Source organism: Ranitomeya imitator, chromosome 1 (assembly GCF_032444005.1).
Source record: "Ranitomeya imitator isolate aRanImi1 chromosome 1, aRanImi1.pri, whole genome shotgun sequence".
Lineage (NCBI taxonomy): Eukaryota > Metazoa > Chordata > Amphibia > Anura > Dendrobatidae > Ranitomeya > Ranitomeya imitator.
In genome coordinates, this window is record NC_091282.1 from 614190204 (window position 1) to 614215259 (window position 25056).

Sequence of the window (25056 nt, forward strand, 5' to 3'; positions counted from 1 at the left end):
AGTAGGTGAGGGTTGAGCTAGTCGTGCAGCGGTTTGGTTGATCGGTGGTTACTGCAGGTTGTAGGTTTGTCTGAAGAGATGGGTCTTCAGGTTCTTTTTGAACGTTTCAATGGTAGGCAATAGTCTGATATGTTATGGTAGAGAGTTCCAGAGGAGGGGTGATGCGCGAGAGAAATCTTGTATGCGATTGTGGGAAGAGGAGATAAGATTGGAGTAGAGAAGGAGATCTTGTGAGGATTGGAGGTTGCGTGCAGGAAAAGACCAGGAGATGAGGTCACAGATGTATGGAGGAGACAGGTTGTGGATGGTTTTGTATGTCATGGTTAGGGTTTTGTACTGGAGTCTCTGGGCAATAGGAACCCAGTGTGGGGATTGACAGAGGGGAGAGGCCAGGGAATAGCGGGGGGACAGGTGAATTAGTCGGGCAGCAGAGTTTAGAATAGATTGGAGGGGTGCGAGAGTGTTAGAGGGGAGGCCACAGAGTGGGAGGTTACAGTAGTCGAGGCGGAAAATGTTGAGGGCATGGACTAGGGTTTTTGAAGATTCTTGGTTTAGGAATGTACGGATCCGTGAAATATTTTTGAGTTGAAGGCGGCAGGAAGTGGAAAGGGCTTGGATATGCGGTTTGAAGGAGAGATCGGTGTCAAGGATTACCCCGAGGCAGAGAGCTTGTGGGACTTGGGAGAGTGGACAGCCGTTTACTGTAATGCATAGGTTTGTTGGGGGTGGGGGGTCGCATGAGATGGGGGAAAGATGATGAATTTTGTTTTGTCCATGTTAAGTTTTAGAAATCTAGCGGAGAAGGATGAAATAGCGGACAGACATTGAGGGATTCTGGTTAGTAGGGTGGTGATATCTGGTCCAGAGATGTAAATCTGCGTATCATCAGCATAGAGATGATACTGAAAACCATGAGATTCTATGAGCTGTCCCAGGCCAAAGGTGTAAATGGAGAAGAGAAGGGGCCCTAGGACTGAACTTTGTGGGACTCGCCAGATAGGGGAGAGGTGAGGAGGTGGTGTGTGAGTGGGAGACGCTGAATGTCCGGTCTGTTAGGTATGACTAGTTCCAGGATAGGGCCAAGTCTGTGATGCCAAGGGATGAAAGGGTATGTAGTAATAGGGAATGGTCCACTGTGTCAAAGGCAGAGGAGGGTCCAGGAGGAGGAGGACAGAGTAGTGTTGCTTGCTCTTGGTGGTTAATAAGTCATTGGTGACCTTAGTTAGGGCAGTTTCAGTGGAGTGGTGTGACCGGAAGCCAGATTGTAAGTGGTCGGAGAGGGAGCAGGAAGAGAGATGGGAGGACAGTTCAAGATGGATGTGTTGTTCCAGTAGTTTTGAGGCATAGGGGAGAAGTGATATAGGGCAATAGTTAGGTACAGGGGATGGGTCAAGAGAGGGCTTTTTGAGGATAGGGGTGATTAAGGCATGTTTAAAGCTTGAGGGGAAAACACCAGTTGTCAGTGATAGGTTGAAGAGATGGGTTAGGGTTGGGATGAAGACTGTGGCGAGGTTTGGGGAGAAGTGGGATGGGATTGGGTCAAGTGCACATGTGGTTAGATGCGATCTTGAGAGTAGAGTGGAGAGTTGATTTTCTGTAATGGTGAAGAAGTTGGTTTTGGAGGTGCAGGGCTGGGCAGTTGGGAGGAAGGGCTCAGGGGGTTGTCGACAAAAACTGTCTCTGATGTTATCAATCTTCTGCTTGAAAATTGAGGCAAAGTCTTCAGCTGAGATAAGTGGGGTGGGAGGAGGTGCTGGATGATGGATAAGAGAATTTAAGGTTTTGAATAACTGTTTAAGGTTGTGAGACAGGGAGGATATGAGAGATGAGAAAAAGGTTTGTTTCGCTGTGGCGAGTGTGGTTTTGAAAGTAGTGAGGGACTGTTTGAATGCGATGAAGTGCTCATTGGAGTGGGATCTTTTCCATCTCCGCTCAGCAGCCCTGGAAGCTCGCCTCAGTTCTTTGGTCAGGCTGGTGTGCCAGGGCTGTCTGTTTTTTTTGCGAGCTTTGGTATGTGTGAGAGGGGCAAGAGATCTCAAAGTTACAGCTATTGTGGTGTTATATAGAGCGGCAGCATCACCCGCATTGTGTAGGGAACTTATGTCTGTGAGAGGGAGGAGGAATTCAGAGAGTGAGTGTAGATCAAGGTGTTTAAGATTTCTGCGAGGGTGTGCAAAGTTGTGAGGGGGTTGGAGACAAGGAGTGGAGAGGGAAGAGAATGTAAGTAGATTGTGGTCAGAAAGAGGAAGAGGTGAGTTAGAGAGGTTAGATAGGGAGCAGAGGCGGGTGAAGATGAGGTCTAGTGTGTTACCATCTTTGTGAGTGGCTGCAGAAGACCATTGAGTGAGGCCGAAGGAGGAAGTGAGAGATAGAAGTTTAGTGGCAGCTGAGAGGGAAGTGTCAATGGGGATGTTGAAGTCACCCATGATGATAGTGGGGATGTCCGCAGAAAGGAAATGAAGAAGCCAGGTGGTAAAGTGTCCAAAGAAGGTGGTAGCAGGCCCTGGGGGTGGTAAATGACAGTCAGTTGGAGGTTGGAGGGGGAGTAGATGCACACAGAGTGCACCTCAAAGGAAGGGAGGGTAACAGAGGGTGGCAGTGGGATTGGGGTGAAGGAGCAGTTATCTGACAGGAGAAAACCAACTCCTCCACCATGCTTGCTGCTGAGGCAGGGTGTGTGAGAAAGGTGGAAGCCACCATACGAAAGTGCAGCAGGAGAGGCTGTGTCAGAGGGGATGAGTCAGATTTCGGTGATGGCGAGGAAGGAAAGTTTGGTAGTAACAAAAAGATCGTGGATATAGGAAAGCTTGTTGTGAACAGAGCGAGAGTTCCGCAGAGCTCCTGTTAGTGGGACTGGGGAAGAGTGGGCTGAGTGAATGGGTGTAAGGTTAGAGAGGTTACGGAAATTTGTGATGAAGCATAGATGGGAGTTAGAACTGACTTTGGGGATGTGGTGAGGAGGACCTGGATTTGGAGAGATATCACCAGCAGTGAGAAGGAGCAGAGAAAGTGTTAGCAGGTGGGAGCAGGAGAGGGAATGAGACGGCTGTCTGTGCTTGGAGACAGAGGATTGTATGTTGAGGAACAGTTCTGAGGAGGAGGTGAGATGGATGAAGAAGAGATGAACAGTTTCTTACTAGGAGTAGGGATTAGGGGAGTTAGCAGAAAGGGAAGGATTATATGGGTGAAAGTGAAAACAAACAGAAACATTGTTTACAGTGACTGTGTCAAGTTACCTTCAGTTCCCTTCTGGTTCAATTCTGGTTTTAATTCTACATTAATCTTCACACTTCTAGGACACACTTATAGGATACACACAGCAGACTAAAGTCTTTGCAGACTTGAGCTATGCAATATATGTGCTACAAAGTGCATTCAGGTGTGAAGCAGAGGAGTGGTCTCTGTTTATCTTGGTTAGAGAATTAAGAGTGGACCAGATCCATATAATCAAGCCAAAGTATACGTCATAAATAACAGTGGGATAATCTATGATAAAAGTTATAGATCTCTTTATTCTCTGAAGGTGGGAAAACTTGCAAAATCGGCGGTGTATTACATACTTTTTCCCCACTATATGTAACTCTGGTACTATAACACTGGTCTACAAAAAAAAAAAATTCTGGCATGGACATTAAGAACAGTTTTAGACTAATTTGAGGGTGCTGAATTCAAATCTGATCTTATAATTTCTCTATCACATCACTTTTTTGCGCTATAGGTATATAGCCCATTTTCAAGAATTCCATGATAAATATAAGTAGTGTATGAAAAGTGCCGGTTTATACGGTTCACTAAGGTAAATTTAGTTTTCATTTACTCTCCCAATAAATGTGAGAATATCTTTGTTTTCTTTGACTATACATAATTCCCATTTGTTATGATAACACCCTTGTTTTCTGTGCTACTGGGACAGTAGAGCTCCAGCAGAGCATTGGGTGAAAACTGAATGGCCTCAGGGACAGAGTTTGGCATCAGGCGATAAGAATGTCATCCATGATCCTCTAGTGGATAGTAAGGACATTGTCTTTCCTCCCTTACACATAAAACTTGGATTGATGAAGCAGTTCGTCAAAGCTCTCAATCACAGTGGAGAATGCTTTAACTATATATGTTCAACTTTTCCTGGTCTTAGTAAAGAGAAGAAAAAGGCTGGAATATTTGATGGACCTCAAATAAGAACACTTATGAGAGACCCAGATTTTATCACATCAATGAATGAGACAGAAGAAAGAGCTTGGAATGCATTTTGTAATGTGGTGCAGAATTTTCTAGGGAATAAGAAAGCAGACAACTATGAAGAGATTGTGGAAGAGCTACTAATGAGTCTGCAAAATCTTGGATGTAGAATGAGTATCAAGATTCACTATATACACAGCCATTTGGACTTTTTTCCAGAGAACCTTAGGGATGTGAGCGAGGAACAAGGGGAGCGTTTTCATCAGGACATTAAAACAATGGAAGAACGGTATCAAGGCCGGTGGGACTCACATATGATGGCTGACTATTGCTGGAGCTTGATGAGAGACAACCCAGAAGCTGTACATCACAGATCAGCCAAGAAAAGAAAGTTCAAATAACTGCCATTTGTCATTCATCTGTGTGCCATATATATGTGTTTTTATATTTTGTAGTTTAATTCTGTGAGTATATTTGATTTGCTGTACATAGACTTTGCAATCTTTGTTATTCCTTGATTAAAAATATACAAAATGTAGCACCGAAAATCATGTGTTTTTATCATAAAACATTAGGAGTAATTTTCATCAAAAATTGAAAATATCTCGAAATCCTGATGTGATAGCCAAAAACGAGTTCATATTCGTAATCAGCAGCCAAAATTGACTTAAAATATGTTTTAAAACCTTTCGCCAAAAAAATTGCGTTGACCAGTGTAATCAGACAAAAATTGACAAGCAGCAGGTTGTGAAACAGAAGCCATGGACACATTACCTGTCATAGGCAGAGTATCCGTTCTGCTGGAGAAAGTCATCCTTTATCAATTTCGCAACTTCCAATGTAATTTTATCGGATTCTGCCAGGGAACCCTATGGGTTGGAATGAGGACAGAGGACATCAGTAACTTATCACATTGAACAGCCTTCACAATTATGGGAGAGGCTTAGGGTGAGCAGCTGGGTTTCTCTCATTTGTGGTAGTCTCAGCTTCTTAATCTTATCATGCGTCATAGTCATGTTTTACTCCAGATCATAGGTGATTCTTAGGCTACTTTCACACATCAGGTTTTTTGTTTCAGGCTAAATCCGGCGAATGTTGGAAAAACTGGATCCGGCGCAGATTGTGAAAAACTGATGCGACTGATCCGTTTTTTTGATGGATCCGGCTAGCCTATCTAGATTATTGGATAAAAAAAAAATTGGAGCATGCTCAGTTTAAAAAACCGGATCAGGCCGCCGGATCTGCCTTTTTCTGGATCCGGCACCATCTGGCTCCCATAGGCTTCCATTCTAGCAAACAGCCAGAAGCGCCGGATCTTCAGGCTTTTTCGCCGGAGACAAAAAACGTTACAGTAGACTTTTTTCCAGACGCCGGAATCGAATGTTCGCCGGATCAGGAAAAAAACCCGGAAGAAACGCTGAGCCATCCGGCGCAATCCGGCGCTAATACAAGTCAATGGGGGAAAAACCAGTTCCGGTTTTTATTTTTTCCGATTCCGGTTTTTCTCCAAAGAGCCGGATTTAGCCTGAAACAAAAAACCTGATGTGTGAAAGTAGCCTTAAGATAGAGCACCCTGAAGACAAGACATTGGGCCTCATCCTAAAACCGCTGAGATTCAACAACAGAAAAATCTGGATTCAGATGAATGCAAAACAATTAAAGCACAGAAAGAGTCCAATATGTAGAAGTATCAGCCAAGACCAACAACCTGCAAGATGCATACTGTTAGTATCAAGATTTTTCCATATTCAGGTCCATTATCAGGCCAGTATGAACTTGAACACAACGTCTGCCTTAAGATAATGTCTATACAGCCTCCATACGTCCCTCATGAAAGGGTCATACAGCAATCACATGATGGCATACCCCCTTTACATAATACTAAATAATCTCTGTAGAACTTGGGCTCCATCCTTAACTAATCCACCACAATCCTATGGTCTGCTCACCTTTCCTATTAGTGGTTTTGTACACCTCAATTGGGCATCAGCCGTCACTAAGACACCATGAATCAGTGGTCTGCTCACTTTTTCCACCAGTGGTGTGTAGATCTCACCTGGGCTCCATCCATCACTAACCCACTACGAATCTGTGCTCTGCTCACTTTTCTCACCAGTGGTGTATAGACATCACCTAAGATCCATCCATAACTAACCTAGTACAAAAAAGCGGTCTGCTCACCTTTCCCACCAGTGGTATATAGACTTCACCTGGGCCCCATCCATCACTAACCCATTACAAACCAGTAGTCTGCTCAATTGTCCCACCAGTGTTGTGTAGACCTCACCTGGGCCCAAGCCATCACTCATGTAAAACAAGCAGTTATCTGCTTACCTTTTCCATTAGTGGTGTGTAGACCTCACCTGGACTTCATCCATCACTTACCTTTCCCACCAGCTGGACAATCTCTGCTAAGTCCTCTTCTTCTTGAAGAATTTCCTTGGCCTTTGTCCTGAGAGGTACGAGTTCAGGAAAGTTCCGCTCGTAGTATTCGTCCAGTGCCCTCATGTATTTGCTGTAACTGATGAGCCAGTTCACTGAGGGAAAATGCTTCCGCTGTGCCAGCTTTTTGTCTAAACCCCAGAAAACCTATGAGGAGACACAAAATCAGATGAGACTGCCATTACCTGTATTCTCCTGTGCCTGCCATGCCCTCTTTCTAAGAAGTTTACAATAAATCATATTCATCACAGTGACCAGTGAATACCCCAAGAGACATGATGGCCTCATGTTATGCTTCTGAAAAAGACATTAATAGGTCAAGTCTTTGGACACACAGGAGATGATAGTCTCCTGATCCCCACTGGTTATCATTCTGATGCAACACGGCTGTCTAGGGATTCTGATGAAGCCATTGGATTTATCTGGTAAACTTCCATTACCCTTAATAATAAAAAAAAATTCTGGGGTACGTTAAGTTGATAAGGGACTTCTGAAGAAGATGGTCTTGGTTTGGTAGAATTTGGATTTCTGTGCCGCCTAGGAGAGTGGACCCTCTGGGTCGCGGCACCGAAGCTCTCCCAGGTGAGCGAACCAGGTGAAACCGACCCCTATATTGGGATCTTTAGGAGTAGGAGTCGGATACTGTGACAGCTAGTACCAAGAGGGGCGGCTCGTAGAGAAGCAGAGGGTAAAAAGAAGTAGGAGCTAGTGGGAGAGCCGTAGGCAGGATAGCAAGGAGACAGGAACCAAGATAGCCGAGTGGGTACAGTGAGTTCAGGAAGAAGTACCAATGGCACCGGGGTATGGGATTGAGAGAGGGAAAAGGTCCACAGAGCGGGGGGCCAGGAGGCGGAGGAAGACTAGGACAGAGCAGGATCAGAGAGTACAGAGGCAGAAAGAACCGGTGATTGCTGGGAAAATAAGCTTAGATTAATCAGAGTTAGTGGACAGATACCCACAAAAGCGTCCTAAACTTGAATATGCCAAAGCACACACAATTATCTGGTGCCTCCACTAGGGGAGAGTGGCCTGATATACCTAGTGGCAGCATCTGATAGGAACAGCCTTTGTTCTGGGTCAGATTCTGCAAGCTAAAGAGCCGGCAGAGCGCGCGCCTGCGGCCTAAGGCGCATGTGGCCAAGAGACTGACAGTGCGGGAAAGAGACACTGGGACCCACGACCAGCTGGAAGCCGAGGTGCCGGAACGGAGCGGTAAGTATTGGGAGGCAGGGCGAGTGCAGCGGAGGAAGCAGCGGTGAGAGCAGCGGCGAGTGCAGGCATGACAATTTCTATGACCTTGGATTACACATATACAGTTGTGGGGTTTGTATTTGCAGGATTAACTCATGATTTGGAGGTGAAGTGATGACTGTAAAACAGGAAACAGGACATGTAGAAGTTTTGAGGAACACACCACATGTAGAATGAATTTTACCTGGTGGTTTCCATCAGATGCCTTTAATGTAGTCATCTCTAGGTCACTTTCATTGGTTCACTAAGACTCTTTATTATGACCTCAGATAATTGTGAGGTTTCTGCCTGCCACCCAATTTCTTGACTTTTTTTGGACAATTTATTCTATTGTCAGATATTGGTGGTCCTATCTGTTTCGGAAGTCCTGTGACATGATGGTAACTGTCAACTTTTACACCAGAGACTTGTGTGCACCATACCCAAACCTGCTCTCATTGACTCAGGGTCTCGCTCTTAGCTGCAAAATAGAGCTACAATGACTGACAGAGTGTTGCCCATTCCTCACCTGTACTATGCCCAGAGTAGCCGATGTGACTGGGTCGGAGAAGTCACCTCCAGGTGGAGATACTCTGAAACAACAGACATAAGAGTAAAGCACTGACCACTGTAATAAAAAAAATCCTAATTTCTGATAAATGACAAATGTGGACAAACATGAGACCCAGGCAGAAGAGACTCTTATGATGCTCAATATGGAGCTCCTTCTGTTGTTTTATAGTTCAATTTAGTAGCTTTTTGTTTTTTTTACATTACTATCAGAACCTAAATGTCTGAGTTTGGTTAGGGTTAGGTTAGTTTGGTTTGTGCAGTGGAAAATTAACCCTGTGACTTCGGGGTTACAATGTGCTATACATTGGTGTATGACCAACTGGTCCAAATCTTCATAGGTGGAGACAGTGAGGTGTGAGGCATGTAGGGATTCTGTGCTGTATATCAGTATATGACCCACTAGTCCAGATCTCCATAGGTGGCCATAGGTAGAGGCAGTGAGGTGTGAGGCATGTAGGGAGTCTGTATGTTACATCGGTGTATGACCCACTGGTCCAGATGTCCATAGGTGGAGGCAGTGAGGTGTGAGGCATGTAGGGGGTCTGTGTTGTACATTGGTGTATGACTCACTAGTCCAGATTTTTATAGGTGGAGGCAGTGATGTGTGGGAGCAATTAGGGGATCTGTGCTGCATATCAGTGTATCACACTCGTCCAGATCTCCATAGGTGGAGGAAGTGAGGTGTGTGGCATGAAGGGAGTCTGTGTTGTGCATCAGTGTATGACCCACTGGTCCAGATGTCAATAGGTGGAGGCACTGTGGTATGGGGCATGTAGGAGTCTCTGTTGTTCATCGGTGTATGACCCCCTGGTCCAGATGTCCATATGTGGTGGCAGTGAGGTGTGGGGGCAATGTAGGGAGTCATTGTTGGACATCAGTGTGTGACCCACTGGTCTAGATTTCCATAGGTGGAGGCAGTGAGACATGTGGTGGTTACTACTGACATGACGTCTTCTGGATTATCAGGTTAAAATGAATAGACATGGTGTTTGTGTATCGGTAGCAACTGATGGGTGATGAAGACAACCAATATCTAGTCATAGAAAATACGTATTTGCTAAGAGCAGAACTCACGCTCCAACAATGCTGACACTTCCTTCTCTGCCAGGGCTCCCAAGACATCGTACTCTTCCAGCACGCTCATAGAAGGATGCCAGACGGGCACCAAGGTAGGCAGGATAGCCGCTGTCTGTAGAACATAAACAAGTCAGAATCATGCCCATTGTAGGGGTCAGCCTCTGCTAAGAGCTGAACTACACCGTGACTTTAAGAGACAATGCTCCCCTCTGATTTGTGTGCACTTGGTCTAGTTCTTTCTCCCATGCAGCTTGCTGTGTGTTGGTTTTAAGCAAGGACCAGGAAGTGGAGAGGGAGCTTTGTGTCTGTGAGAGACAGGCAGGACTTTAAATGTGCCCTAACAATGAGAGACTGGTAAATGAACTAACTGCTTCAAGGTTGATCAAAAGGACCATGTCAGAAGGAAAGTCGCATTGCACAGCCAAGTAGTTCTCCCTGAGCGCCTGTAACCTGAGAGAGGAAACAAAATACTGGTACCAGCAATCTCTCAACAGTGAAAGTGGGAACGAGACTTGCCAGGATCCAGAAGAAGATGGATCAGTTAACCTGAAGAAAGAGCTCAACTCAATCAACAAACTTGGCACCACTACACCAGGACCAAGCAGCAGCTAACAAACTTTCTCCTAAGGTCTACAAAACTATGAGTGAGACACCGATGTTCACCTATCTTGGGGTGTAGAGCAGGCTTTTTTAGGTATGATGCTGCAGCAGCACGGCCTGATTATTGGAAGCCAGTTAAGAATTTAGAAGAGAGTAGTCTGAAAGTTGTAGAAATTGTTTATACTGTTTATATTGAACTTTGCTTTGCCATTGCTGGAGCGCAGCCTGTGTGACATGCTCCAGCTATCTCTGCTTGTATCTATTATTGATGTTATCATTCCAAGAACTGTTAGTCTTAATTTCTGCCTCCTTGTTTACTGTACCATATTTGAGTCCTGCCCGGCGTTATTGTTCAGGCACCGCTACACCATCACAGTGAAGATTGCAGCTCAGTCTTCTAGACATGGACAATACAACAAGACTCGCTAGATTCACTATCGTCCATATAAGTCCATAATGAAATGCTCTATGGGGCCTTAGGAAGCAGCAGTCATTCATCAAAGGCCATCAGAGGTCATAGCTCTGCAGTTGCCATGTCCATTATCTTTTGTGCTACTGGTGGCGCAATCGGTTCTGGGCTTCACAGCCTCATTACAAAACAAATCATCCTATCAAAAAATTGGAGAACTCTATTAAAAATTAAAAATAATAATAGACAAATCTTTATTAAACACAATATTAATTCATTAAAACATGAGGGTTATAAGGTAGTACATGATTGGACAACACATGGTAGATTTTGGTAAGAAGTGGTATCAATTCATATAGTATCAAAAAGATTTTTATTACATAATTGTTCTCATAAAAGCCGTCTTCAGTATATGGATGTGGAACTTCACATAGTATCTGATTATACCAAAATAGTTTAAATACAGGTGGAAAAAGACATTATATTTATATACCTCCATTGTTAATACATTGCACAAAATTTGCTGAAAAGTACATTAGATGGTCATATACAGCTCTGGCAAAAGTTAAGAGACCACCACATCAAAACCCTGTCATGGGCAGCCCAATCTCCAGACCTGAACCCCATTGAAAACCTCTGGAATGTAATCAAGAGGAAGATGGATAGTCACAAGCCATCAAACAAAGAAGAACTGCTTACATTTTTAGTACCAGGAGTGGCATAAGGTCACCCAAAAGCAGTGTGAAACACTGGTGGAAAGCATGTTAATACGCATGAAATATGTGATTAATAATCATGGATATCCATAGAATATTGATTTCTGAACCCTTCCTGAGTTAAAACATTAGTACTGTTGTTTCTAAATGACTATGAACTTGTTTTCTTTGCATTATTTGAGGTCTGAAAGCACTGGGTTTTTTTTCATTTTGACCATTTTTCTTTGTCAGAAAAAAAATACTAAATTTATTGCTCGGAAATTCGGAGACATGTTGTCAGTAAATATACCTACAAAGAGAAAAATCAAACAAACTGAACATTTTGTAGTGGTCTCGTAATTTTTGCCAGAACTGTATACCAGGGGTGTCAAACTGCATTCCTCGAGGGCCGCAAACCATGCGTGTTTTCAAGATTTCCTTAGCTTTGCACAAGGTGCTGTAATCATTATGTGTGTAGGTGATTAAATTATCACCTGTGCAGTACAAGGAAATCCTGAAAACATGACCTGTTTGCAGCACTTGAGGATTGCAGTTTGACACCCCTGCTGTATACTTATTGCACTGCTATCTAGTGGCAATAAATGGAATAGTATCCTATCAACACATCAGAGCAACTCCCACTTTTAAATCATGTAATAAAAATCTTTTTGATACTATATGAATTGATACCACTTCTTACCAAAATCTACCATGTGTTGTCCAGTCATGTACTACCTTATAACCCTCATGTTTTAATGAATTAATAATGTGTTTAATAAAGATTTGTATTTATAATTTTTAATAGAGTTCTTCAGTTTTTTGATAGGATGATTTAATTATTGGTTAGGAGATACCATACTTTTTGCCCAATTATCGGATATTCATTGCAAAACAGTCTGATGGGTCAATCACAGCTGGAGTCATCTCTGGAATAGTAATCCACATTAATAGGAATTTAGTCACTGCTGGAGGTCTGTAATGCTCAGGCACTTTGTACCGTTGGATCTCTCCTGGGTTTGCTTATTGCAGACTATTGATTCTCGATTCTCGCCTGTGGTCACTTATCATAGAGCTTTGGCTCTCGCCTGAGGTCACTTATAGCGTACTGTCAGTTCTCTTTTGCTGTCACTTATTGCAGAGCTTTGGCTCTCGCCTGCAGTCACTTATTGCGAATATCGTCTCTCACCTGGGGTCATTTATTGGGGACTGTCAGCTTTCGTCAGTGGTCACTTATTGCGGATTGTCGGTGCTCGCCTGCAGTAACTTATTGCAGAGCTTCAGCTCTCGCCTGTGGTCACTTATTGTGGACTGTGTTGACTCTTGCTTGCGGACATTATCAGGATTCTAACCCAGCAGCTCTTTTGCACCAGGTGGCAGTTCTTCCCTGCATGCAAGTCAGCTCGCTGGACAGTCCCGTGTTAACCCAAATACTTGAACCTTCTTTACAAGATTATTGAGCTACCAGCCTCTAGTCAAGCTTCCTTTCACCTGCTGCTTATCCTCAAGATTCTATTGCTGCTCCTTGTACGAACCCCTGCTCCTTAAAACTACATTGCTACTCCTGTGTATCGACTCCCTAGTTATCCCTGACTATGCTACCTGCCGCTTCTGCCCCTAGTGGTTGCAATTCCACTGTTCCAACCCAGGTCAGTCCATAACACTTATTGTGGAGCTTCGGCTCTCACCTGCGGTCACTTATTGCAGAGCTTTAACACTTGCCTGCTGTCACTTATTGCTGACTGTTGGCTCTCCATAGCAGTCACTTATTGCGGGGCTTTGTTTCTCTCCTGCTGTCATTTATTGCGGACAGTCAGCTAATGAGGGTTATTCCTACCTCTATTTTGCACAATACAGTGATGGATTAGTATTATACACAATATTCCAGAAATACAGCAGCATGGTAATAGACTGCTACAGACATGGATGTCACACAGTGTGGTGATGCTGTCACAAACACAGATATCAAAAGACTGACCATCACTTCTAAAAAGAAAGACTAATGTTAATGTGAACAGGTGCAAGCTAAGAGAGCCACCCTATATGTAACTATGCAAATTGTCTCTTCAGAGAGGAAGAGGACTAGAACGCTAGAACCATCTATTTGAAGTAGCAATCCTAACAGTCAATATCTACCCTCTAACAAGCCATGAATTAGGATAAAAGTCAAAACCAAAATCTAATTTGCAGACAGCATATTTCAGGGTTCTTCCTCTGGTCAATGCAAAGTGTAAGATCTGGTTTGGCCAGGTGACAGAAGCCTGACAGGGATACAAGGGGTACATTTTCTCCTTCCTTCAAAATTGAGATTTTGGTTCTGGCTTTTGTCATGTGGGAAGGCTCGTTAGATGGCAGATATTGACTTTTCAGATTGCTACTTCCAAGAGGTGGCACTAGAGTTTTAGTCCTCTTTCTCTCTGAAGAGACAATTTGCATAATTCCTTAAGGAGCATTGCAAGGCTTAAAATTCTCCTCGCCTTGGCATGTCAGGCTTGACATGTCACTCACCACAAGGAGAAACGTTAGCCCTTGGATATACAGTATGTAACTAACAAATTAAAGCTGCCCACTGAAACGCCCTTAGTCTGCACGTATAGAATATATCGTATAGGAACTGCGTCACTGCTGGAGAAAATAAGATTAAAAATGAAGGTACTTGGTGCATACATTGGCCAATTCATGTGAACAGAGCAGCCAGTGACAAGACATCCCTTTGTTGTTACATTGCCCTAACAAGGCATACACGTCTGTTGGGACCCTAACCTAACAAGGCGCACCCCTCTGTTGGGACCCTGACCTGACAAAGCAACCCCTTTGCTGGGACCCTAACCTAACAAGGCGACCCCTCTGTTGGGACCTTGCCCTAACAAGGTGACCCCTCTGTTGGAAAAATTACCTAGCAAGGTGACCCCTCTGTTGGGATCTACCCATACCAATGGAACAACTCCTAAAGCTCCCGCTTAAAGCTCTGGGTCACAATGCGACCAATGACTCCTGGATTCAGGCTGCTTGGGACTGGGTATTTGATTCCAGACTGCCACTGGATCCTTAATTTGGCTGGCAGTTCAATTCCTCTTGGTCAAACTCATCATCCTCCACAATGTTCTGGGCATCCCAAAAATTAAATTCCTGAATCCAATCCGACCGAGTGTCGATGGCCCAGTAATCGTTCCGTGGAAGCTGGCACAACTCCTGTAGTTGCCATTTCCTGTCCAGTCCTCTTCTCAAGGTCGAGCTGGTGGGGTTGGGCATGGTAGCATCCAAAACTGCTGTGTATCCCTCACCTATGGTCTGCTGGGTCTGTCTATATGCCTCCCTGGTTGTGGAGCCCTTGGACGGTGTCTACGAACATCAGTCCCCAGCAGCTCCCCCAGATCTGCTGGGCTGAGTAGTATTCCACTGCTGCGACCAAGAACAAGGGCCAGTGGGTGCTCTTGTTCGCTGGCCTGGCTGTCTTTAGAAAGACCGCATAGACCAGGGCTCATCCCACTGAATGCCCGCACTCCTTTCACATAGGCAGAATACTACTCAGACAATACAGGGTGAGGGTAACACTGTGTGTCAATACTTTATGGAACCATCAATAGACAATAACATATAGTACAGTCACAGCAAGTACATAAGATGGTGCAAATGACAGTCTCACCAGTGCCCTTCCACTGGCTCACCAGGAATTAGAACATCTGCAACTTCAGGGCTTCCAGAACCAACTACCCCAACCAGTGGCACCCTGATTTGGATGGGCACCCATAGAGAGGAGGTAGCGGCAAGCTTAGGAAGCTGACAGTCCATTGAGGTATGTGTCCAGGTGTCCTGATTGTCCAAACCTGGGTTCTCTAAATGTGTCTGTAAGTACAGTGATGGGCAGTGGATCAAATCTGTATTCCTCTGGTTGAAGCCATGGTGCTTTGGCTACTATCATGTAGAGTCTCCAGAAACAGAGGCAGATCCCCCTTTTATAGTCCACAGCTCTTATTCAGGCCATTACCCACTGGTTTGGGGGACGAGAGGTGGTGAGTTCTCCTTCAATGGAAATCTTCAAACAGAGGCTGGACAGACATCTGTCTGGAATGATTTAGTGAATCCTGCTTTGAGCAGGGGGTTGGATCAGATGACCCAGGAAGTCCCTGCCAACTCTACCATTCTATGATTCTATGGTGGGAGGAGGTTATCTCTCATTGTTTGAGTATTCAAATAACATGAACATTTTGTCCTTCAATGTTTGAAGAATAACAAGTTGCATGGATTGATACAATAGGTAGTCAGCAGGCATTACCAAATTGACAAACATCAATTGTTCAATTAACCTGCACCTTTGTCCCTCAAGGACAGCAGAAACAATAAGCTGCGGGGATGGATACAATAAGTAGTCAACAGGCATTAAAAAAAATCAACAAACATCAAGAGTCAACATTCAATCTCATATGATAAATGGCTTATGTAACTTGACCTACTGAAATATATGTTTAGCATAATTAAGAATAAATGCTGTGTCTACACAGATGCCTCTCCTAGGCTGAAAGCCTACCGTTATATGGGCACAAACACAGGTGCCAGAACATGGCGACAGACCATCATGGGCCACTAACTTTCTGTAAGTCCCTTGTTTTTACTGCTACTTTAATTGATACAAGTGTGTAAGACCATTGAGAGTCATAGAAGTGTCATCATCTTTGTGTGTAAATTCTGGATCTTCTGCAATGAAAGGATCTTACCAGCGGGCATCTCTGCCAGACGACCAGATATTTCCCTTAAAGCTTCAGCCCATCGAGATGTGGAGTCGGCCATCATACTGACATTGTACCCCATGTCTCGAAAGTACTCGGAAAGGGTGATACCTAAGGACAAAAAAAGTGTGAATTTCTAGCGGTTTTCATCTATTGACTTCAATTGAGTCAGTCAAATCCACAGTAAAAACACTGGTATAAAAATGTTTGCAGATTTGCTGAATTTTTGCTTGGGTTTTTCAAAACTTCCTATGGTGTTTCCCATGCTCTCATCAGTGTGACAGCACGAGAAACACCGACGCAGTTTTTACCATTGGTCAGAGAGCTGCGGGGTCACACTGTCAGATGTCAGCGTGAGCCCACAGAAGTGACTGACCCATGGTAAAAAGTGTACCACAGGTCACCAGCATAGGCCGATGAGACACTACTATTCCCGTAAGCCTACGCCTGCTGTCGCTGATAATAGTGATAGCAGGCGCCCCCGAAGGGAGAAGTAGTTTCTCTTGTCAATTGGCGCCTTTGCTCAAACATAAAAAATAAATAAATACAAATAAAACATTTAAATAATTACATACATATTCAAATAAAAATACTAAAACACATTATACTCACCTAACTACAAATCCCCGATGCTCTTGTCTCCTACAAAATACTCAAAATAAAAAACTATATATGTATTCACCTTAATGCCCAATCCTGATGTCCATGTCCCCTGTAAACAATGAAAAGGACTGTCAGCTCCTGACACCAAGCCCTAATCCCATTACCCTGATGCCACTGCATCAGAATGAAAAAGGAGGGGTTGAACGAGGAAATTCCATAACAAAACATTTTTTTTTTCCAAATATTTTTATTTAGCTAAAAAATGACTTCATTGCTGTACAAAAACGCATGCAAAAACATGGGTTTTATGCAGAAATTCCTGCAAGCAAACACTCAATGTGCGCACATACCCTTACAGTGATTTTTCGATGGAGCAAGGTGAGTCCAATTGTTATCTTCATGATTTTCTCGCTGGGGATCAGCTGCTAAGAGTGTTAAATTGTTTCTCATTTTGCTTTATTATTTTTCTCTATGACTAAGATGCATCTGCGATGCCTGCTAGGTCCGCAGGGTACTCGGAAACGGGTCGGACGATTCTTAAAGGGGTGGTCACGGCAGCAGCGACCCGGTCCGTGGCCCTGGGCATGCAATAAAAGTGATGAGGGAATGTTTGTATTGGATTTCATGTGACGCCACCTGTGGTGTTTGGCAATGGGTAGCCGATGCTGCTTAAGGGCACCGCTGGGGGCCAATGGCGTCGCAGCTGAGATGGTTCTGCTCCCCACAGGTGGAGCAAGGCCCCAGGGCTACGAGTACAGTCTATCAGGGATCGTGGACGTTGGGGTGCAGGATTAAAGGTGCGGGAAAGGACAGAGGACACAAAGTCTGTAGTTTCTTTTACCTCTAATGGCAGATGCAGTCCAGAGCACTAGTGACAGGTGGTCTTGGAGATCCGGGCAGCCTGGAAGCATTTCAGGGTCCACCTAGCCAGGTGGATTTGGAGGCCTTCCCTCTGCACTGCTTCCAAGGTCCTTGGTGCCTTAAGCTCCCCACAAGTCCCTGTTACAGTCGGTCCATGAAGTGGAACATTTCCCTGCATGGCAGGCAGCTTGAGCCTGTTCCAGGTGTCACTCCCTCGTGGTGACTCCGGGCTCTCGTATGCTGCTGTGCCTCAGGGTGTCAGCTGGGGCCAGGAGACCTGCAATCTCCTGCCCTCTTGTTTTAGTTGCTGGACCTGCAGTCCCCACAAAACCACGGACTCCGGTGTCAGGTCTTTGGTGCTCAGTCCTGGGGTGAGCTCAATCACAGCTCCAATCCCCCAGGTTGTCCTCACTTGCCTCTTCCTCCTTCACTGTCTGCTCCCCAGACTAACACTGACTTTCACACACTCTGACTCAGACTAACTAACCCAGCTTCCAGGCCAGAACTTATGGGGGAAGCTCCCCTGAAACCGGGTTTAGAGCTCCCCTTCTGGTCTGGAGTCAGGAAAGGTGTTGGATGCTGTGCTACCTGCTAAGTGGATCCCTCCTTGCTTCAAGGCATGACATCGCCCCCTGTGAGGGAGACAATGCCACTGTGGCAACCAGACTCCTGGGGTGCCACACATCTACACACCAGAAATGAGTCAGTCATTTCTATGGAATATGTGCAATAATACGACGTGCTGTTTTTTTAAAATCAAGATGGAATAAAGTTTGGATGTTCTTATACAAGAAATTTGGGATGTGGATTCTCCCTACGTTTTACAAGGATCGCTTTTATCATGAAAGAAGGCAAAGTTGCACTTTGATGGATGGACATAACAAAATGCTGCCTGACAGTAGATATGAGAACTCACCTGTGTAAATCGATGCCTCACGTGCGGCCACTGGCATGTTTGATGTATTAGCCACTAGGGTTGTCCTCTTCATAATTGACTCTGTTTTCCCATCTACCTCCATGGTAAGCTGAAGCAAAGATGCAGATAATAAATTCATCACTTCAGTGCAAACATTATTGGGAAGTCCTGTCTTCTGAGCTTTGTATCTCAATGATAATACACAACTGCCAAGCTGTGCATCTGATGTGTAATTGCCGAGCTCTGCACCTCACCCCTGATGTGCAACTGCTGAGCCTTGCGCCTCACCCCTAATATGTAACTGTCGAACTCTGCATCTCAGCCCTGATGGGCAAATGTTGAGCTCTGCACCTCAGCCCAGATGGGCACCTGCTGAGCTCTGCGCCTCATCCTTGATGCGCATCTGCAGAGCTCTTGGTCTCAGTATTTCTCTGCAACTGTTATGGTATGCATGACCAAAGTTGTGCACAATCACTTCATCTCTTCATTGTACACATTTTTTGGAAGTTATATCTTCCAAGCTCTGTGCATCAATGCTGATATCTAATCTATTAAGCTCTGTGCTCCAGAATAATCTGTTATTTCCTAGGTTTGACCTCAGTCCTGATGTGTAGCTGCTAATATCTGAGCATTAGTTTTGATGTGTAACGTCCTAGAACTGGCCTCAGCTTTGAAATGTAACTACTAAGCCCTGTGTGTCAATTTTAATGCGTAACTACTCGATGTCTCAGTTTTGATGTGTAACATCCTAGATCTGGCCTTAATTTTGAAGAGTAAATGGTAAGCTCTGTGCCTCAGTTTTGATGTGTAACCTCCTAGTTCCGTTCTGAATCCCAATACATAACTGCTAAGCTCAGTGCCTCACTTTGATGTGCAACCTCCTTGTTCAGGCCTCAGTATTGATGCATAATTGCTAAGCTCTGTGCCTCAGTTTTGATGTGTAACCTTTGAGTTCAGGCTTCGTCCCTAATGTATGACTGCTAAGCTCTGTGCCTCCGTGCCTCTGTTTTGATATGTAACTTCCTAGTTCCGGTCTGAGTCCCAATACATAACTGCTAAGGTCTGTGCCTCAGTTTTAATGTGTAGCCTCCTAGTTCCGATCTGAGTCTCAATACATAACTTCAAATCTCTGTGCCTAAGTTTTGATGTGTATAAAGAAAAAGAACCCAGCACTCAACTGATGCTTTAGTGCAATTTTAATCGTAGTAGTACCCAATAAACGTTTCGGTCCTTGAATGGACCTTCGTCAGTAACGTACTGTAGAATAATAGAATAGACCGTATGGTCATAGGGTACAAAAAAGCAGCGTCTTATGTGTGAGTCAGATAGGAGCGGTACTGAGGGGACCGAGCTGGATGGTGGTGCTGTCAGACGCGGTGTCCACCGCTAGTTACTGACGTTACTGACGAAGGTCCATTCAAGGACCGAAACGTTTATTGGGTACTACTACGATTAAAATTGCACTAAAGCATCAGTTGAGTGCTGGGTTCTTTTTCTTTATAGTCTATGAAGGTGTGGGAACCTAACCTAGCACCATTCTTCTCCAGTAGTGCACACGGTTTTTGTATCTGATAATCTTCCCCTACGTGATTGCACACTGACGGGTCATGTCCACATTCTCCTATAATGCTGAGGAGACCTCGAATATCCTGGCACGTTCCACTTTCAGTAGCGATTTTTTAAAAATCCCTCCTAGGGAAGCAAGGGGGAGAGATCTAGAAAGGGAACTCCGTCACCTTACCAACATCGAACTTCACTGTGCCACACTCTCTGAGTATCTTCGAGCACAACGGATCCCTAGGGGTCTACGGGTTCCACTACGTCCCACACTGTTTCGGGACTCTCCCGAGTATTGCACCAGATATGAACAAATATTAAATAAATGTTCTTTCGACATTATTACCCTGACGATTGAGCACCTGCAGAAAGCGATCTCCACAAGCTCCGAGACCATCAAATCCATCGAGGCTCAACTGTCTTCATCTGGGACCCCCGAGGAACTGATTACCCTCAAGGACCAAATATCCAGAAACATCGAGAAGCACCGACGGGAGACAGAGGACAGAAAACGTAGCAAATTCAATAGGGACACGGAGGAATACGAGCGCCAACAGGTATACAGATGGCAGGACAATTACGCCGGACGTCGAAACCCATCTCGCCAGGCCCAGCGTACCTCCCTCGACTACTCAACATCAGGCTCAGAACAGGAGTTGGGTACCCCTGCCACACTTCCACCCCGTTTTTTAGGCCAACGACAACGCTTCCCGAGAAGAAAACCACGAGGCGCGGCCACGGACATAGGAGGAGACTCGGCCCAAGGGAGGATAACGAGATCTCAGGTACCAATCCATTGGTAATTAACATCTCTGATAGATTACTTGGTGTAGCGGAATACAAAGTCCTGCAGAAGGGTTTGTCTTTTTGTCCATCATACCAATGTCATACATTTGATCTTGAAATGGATCTTCAGAGATTCTTTCGATCACTTAGACTTAAGGCCTTTTTCTCCACATCTCCCGAATCATCTTCTACCCTACCCTCCACGGGCTCATCTGACGGTCCTCTCTCTTCACGGAGCCTAGGGCTCTACACCAAAAGTCATTTCAGACCTCCCCAAGGCTCACACGCCATGGAATCTTTCATAGGTTTTGTGAAAGAATCATTTAAATCACTATGTGAGGATATCAGAAAGGGTAAATTGTTTTTTCCCCCCAATCTCTCTCCCATGGAACGACAAGCCATACGGGGCCTACAAAACGACAACAACCTCATTTTCAAACCTGCAGATAAAGGGGGCGCCCTTGTGATTATGAATAGATCGGACTACCTTCTTGAAATCAAACGCCAACTAGGTAATCCCACGATCTATATTAAATTACCACATGACCCCCTATCCGTGACTCGTCAAATCATCTCGGACACTCTTTTGAAATATATTGAGTTAGGGGTCTTAGACCCTAAGACACGGGACTTCCTCACCAAACTACACCCTATCACCCCAGTGTTTTATACCATTCCCAAAATCCACAAAAACTTAGAGAAACCCCCAGGGAGGCCCATAGTCGCCTCTACCGACTCTATCCTCTCCCCACTGGCCATTTACCTAGAAAAAATTCTCACCACATTGATTAGGACATCAAAATCCTTTATCCTGGACACAGGATCCTTCCTTAACATCCTGAAAGACATAAGTCCCATTCCTCCACACTCAATTCTGGTAACAATGGATGTAAAAGACTTGTATACATCTATCCCCCATATAGAAGGCATCAATTCGGTCCATAAACTCCTGACCCAGCCCGGCTTGCTACCCAACCAGATCAACTTGTGTATTGACCTACTAACCATCATTCTTACCCGTAATTATTTTTTGTTCCAGGATGACTTTTATCTACAAATCCGTGGTACCGCGATGGGCTCCAACGTAGCACCCCCGTATGCTAATTGCTACATGGCCGATTTTGAGGAGAGTCAGATATACCCTCACCCACTATTTCGTGACCACGTCCTTGTATGGAAACGTTACATCGACGACGTCTTTTGCATATGGGGGGGCTCGTTGGAAGCCCTCGCGTTCTTCTTCGATTGGCTGAACACGGCCTGGCCAGGTATCTCTTTCACCATGTCTTACAGTACTACACAGATCAATTTCCTAGACACCTTAGTCATTCTACAACCTGATGGCTCTTTCACTACCGACCTCTACACTAAAAGCACTGACCGTAACAGTTTGTTACATTTTACGAGTTTCCACCCTCCGGCCACAAAAAATTCAGTACCTAAGTCCCAATTTTATCGGGTCTCTAAGATTGTGTCTGACACAGAGCTTAGATCGATCCGCCTCCAGGAAATGGCTTCTAAGTTCACTCAACGGGGTTACCCGCCAGCGATACTGGAAAAAGCCGCTGCCCCCCCCCACCCCACGACCCAATAGAGCCTCTAATCGGATCCCGTTTGTTCATTCATATCACCCGTTTGCGTACATTCTACATAGGTCAATACGCCGGAATTGGCACCTGCTGTCCAAGGGTTACCCCAACGTTACTGAGTTTCAGAACCCTTTTCTTCCCTGTTTCAAACGTCCACCCAACTTAAAGGACTCGTTGGTCAGGGCAGATTTGGGATCAGGTACTCCATCCCCCCGCCAACGGTTCTTACAGAGTCCACGTACCGGGACCTTCCCATGCCTGAACTGCTCTCAATGTCATAATGTCCTTAAAGGACCCCGCTTCCATCATCCTCGCTCTGGAAAGTCATTCCGAATCCCGGAGTATTTCACATGCGCTTCATCATGGGTTATATACTTAATCAAATGTCCCTGTGGACTTCTATACATAGGTGAAACAACGCAACCTATTCGCGATCGGATTTCCAAACATAAATCCACGGTCCGCTGTAAGAACCTGTTGTTACCCATCCCCCTCCACTTCCATAATTTGGGTCATAATATCTCACAGCTACAGTTCCAGGTAATAGAACATATCCCCCCCATCCGGCGGGGTGGTGATCGGGTTGCTCGCCTAAAGCGGAGGGAAGCGTTTTGGATCCACACATTGGAGACCCTCCACCCATTGGGACTCAATAGAGACTATGATTTAGCCTCTTTTCTCTGAGACTGTATGGTACTATCGGGTGATTTGCCCTGCAATGTGGTATCATGTTATTTTCCCACAGGTCATTACGGACTTCTTCTATCTTACTGGTTTTGTTATTTTTACCATTGTAAGTCATTGATGCAATTTTTACCATTGTCTAATTCTTCCTTTCTTTTACCTCTAGAGTCGTCTGTACTGATCACTTCGGTCTACCCGCACACCTCACTGGACCAAGCTGGTTATCCTCACCTAGCTGATCATATCACTAATCAGACCTATAGACCATAGGAGCACCTATCACCATGGAGATTGTTCACTCAGCATATCATCTCCGTATAGGCACTTCAGCTCCATATCACTTGTCCTATGTTGCCTGTATTTTCATTCCTTTTCTACTTTCTCCTTGCCGCGCTTTCCGCAGCGCTCGTGTTTTTTTTTTTTTTTTCCATTGTATTGCCCTATCCCTATGACAACGTGATGTCACTTCCGGTCACCATACACAGGAACTCTCATTGAGCTGCACACTGAGGTAGTCCTCACAGCGCGCCGTAACTTCCTGTCTGCCACCCAGCCGCTGATTGGCTGTTGGAGCTGGCTTGTCCCGCCCCTTTCTTATAAGATGGCGGCCGCACTTACTTCTGATCAGACTAGCGGTGGACACCGCGTCTGACAGCACCACCATCCAGCTCGGTCTCCTCAGGTAAATCCCCTGCACTAGAGCGTTTCTCTGATCGGCCGGTTTTTGCGGTATGTAATTTTTTTTTTTTTTTTTTTTTCGGTATGTAATTTCTTTTTCATTATCCACCCACAGTACCGCTCCTATCTGACTCACACATAAGGTATGTTTTACCTTATATCCCCTGACACCATGTGCTTCACGGTCCATGGGAATCTTATGGGACTTTCTTACACTTACAGACGCTGCTTTTTTGTACCCTATGACCATACGGTCTATTCTATTATTCTACAGTACGGTATGTACCTCCTCTCCCACTATCATCTTTCTGGTGTATCTTTCCTTATTTCATCCTGAGTGGAACATAATTCAGCCTAGATATTCGGGTTATTTTCTCCCCAGCATATACTCTATGTATAGATTGACCAGAGTTTTGTAGTGACTAGCGGTGGACACCGCGTCTGACAGCACCACCATCCAGCTTGGTCTCCTCAGTACCGCTCCTATCTGACTCACACATAAGACGCTGCTTTTTTGTACCCTATGACCATACGGTCTATTCTATTATTCTACAGTACGTTACTGACGAAGGTCCATTCAAGGACCGAAACGTTTATTGGGTACTACTACGATTAAAATTGCACTAAAGCATCAGTTGAGTGCTGGGTTCTTTTTCTTTATAGTCTATGAAGGTGTGGGAACCTAACCTAGCACCATTCTTCTCCAGTAGTGCACACGGTTTTTGTAAAATTGCACTAAAGCATCAGTTGAGTGCTGGGTTCTTTTTCTTTATAGTCTATGAAGGTGTGGGAACCTAACCTAGCACCATTCTTCTCCAGTAGTGCACACGGTTTTTGTATCTAAGTTTTGATGTGTAACCTCCTAGATCTGGCCTTAAGTTTTGAAGCGTAACTGCTAAGCTCTGTGCCTCATTTTTTATGTGGCCTCAGTCCTAATGCATAACTGCTAACCATTCTACAGGTAAATAACTGGCTATGTTGATGGTGCCGTCAGAAAGGATTTGAATTTCTGGATCACGGAGTGAATTGCCTATACGATTGACTACTTGGTATAGATGGGCTGCACCTTACCAAGACTGAATAAGGGCTCATGCCCACTTGTGATGAAATGGGACGAATTCAATCAAATAAAAAATCGGATTGAATTCGGACCAATATTAATCTATGATGGTGTGCTCATCTGCGTTTTTTATTCCAGCTCGGATCGGATCACGATCAAGCTGGAAAAAATCGCAGCATGCTACTATTGTAATTAGAAAACGGATTGCATCCCGCAATATAAGTCAATGGGTGTGATAAAAAAATCGCACAACACTCTTATGGTGCAAGTGCTGTGTGATTTTTACGCACCGGTGTCCTTTGAAAAGCCGGCATTTCATATGCGGCTACTGTAAAAACACACTGACAGGTTATAAATAGAAAAGATAGATTACATATATACACATAGAATAGGTGT

General features: G+C 44.7%; 1 protein-coding gene across 1 annotated transcript in view; it reads right to left on the reverse strand.

Annotated features, from left to right (window-relative positions):
- Nucleotides 1-25056, reverse strand: part of LOC138637554 (V-type proton ATPase catalytic subunit A-like) — a 138662-nt gene that overhangs the window by 22684 nt on the left and 90922 nt on the right. Inside the window, exons 8-13 of the mRNA XM_069726343.1 lie at nt 18307-18415; nt 15915-16037; nt 9496-9610; nt 8378-8441; nt 6562-6765; nt 4951-5045 (exon numbers count right to left, since the gene is read on the reverse strand). Of these exons, the coding sequence (XP_069582444.1) occupies nt 4951-5045; nt 6562-6765; nt 8378-8441; nt 9496-9610; nt 15915-16037; nt 18307-18415 (710 nt within the window). The remainder of the gene's footprint in view (nt 1-4950; nt 5046-6561; nt 6766-8377; nt 8442-9495; nt 9611-15914; nt 16038-18306; nt 18416-25056) is intronic.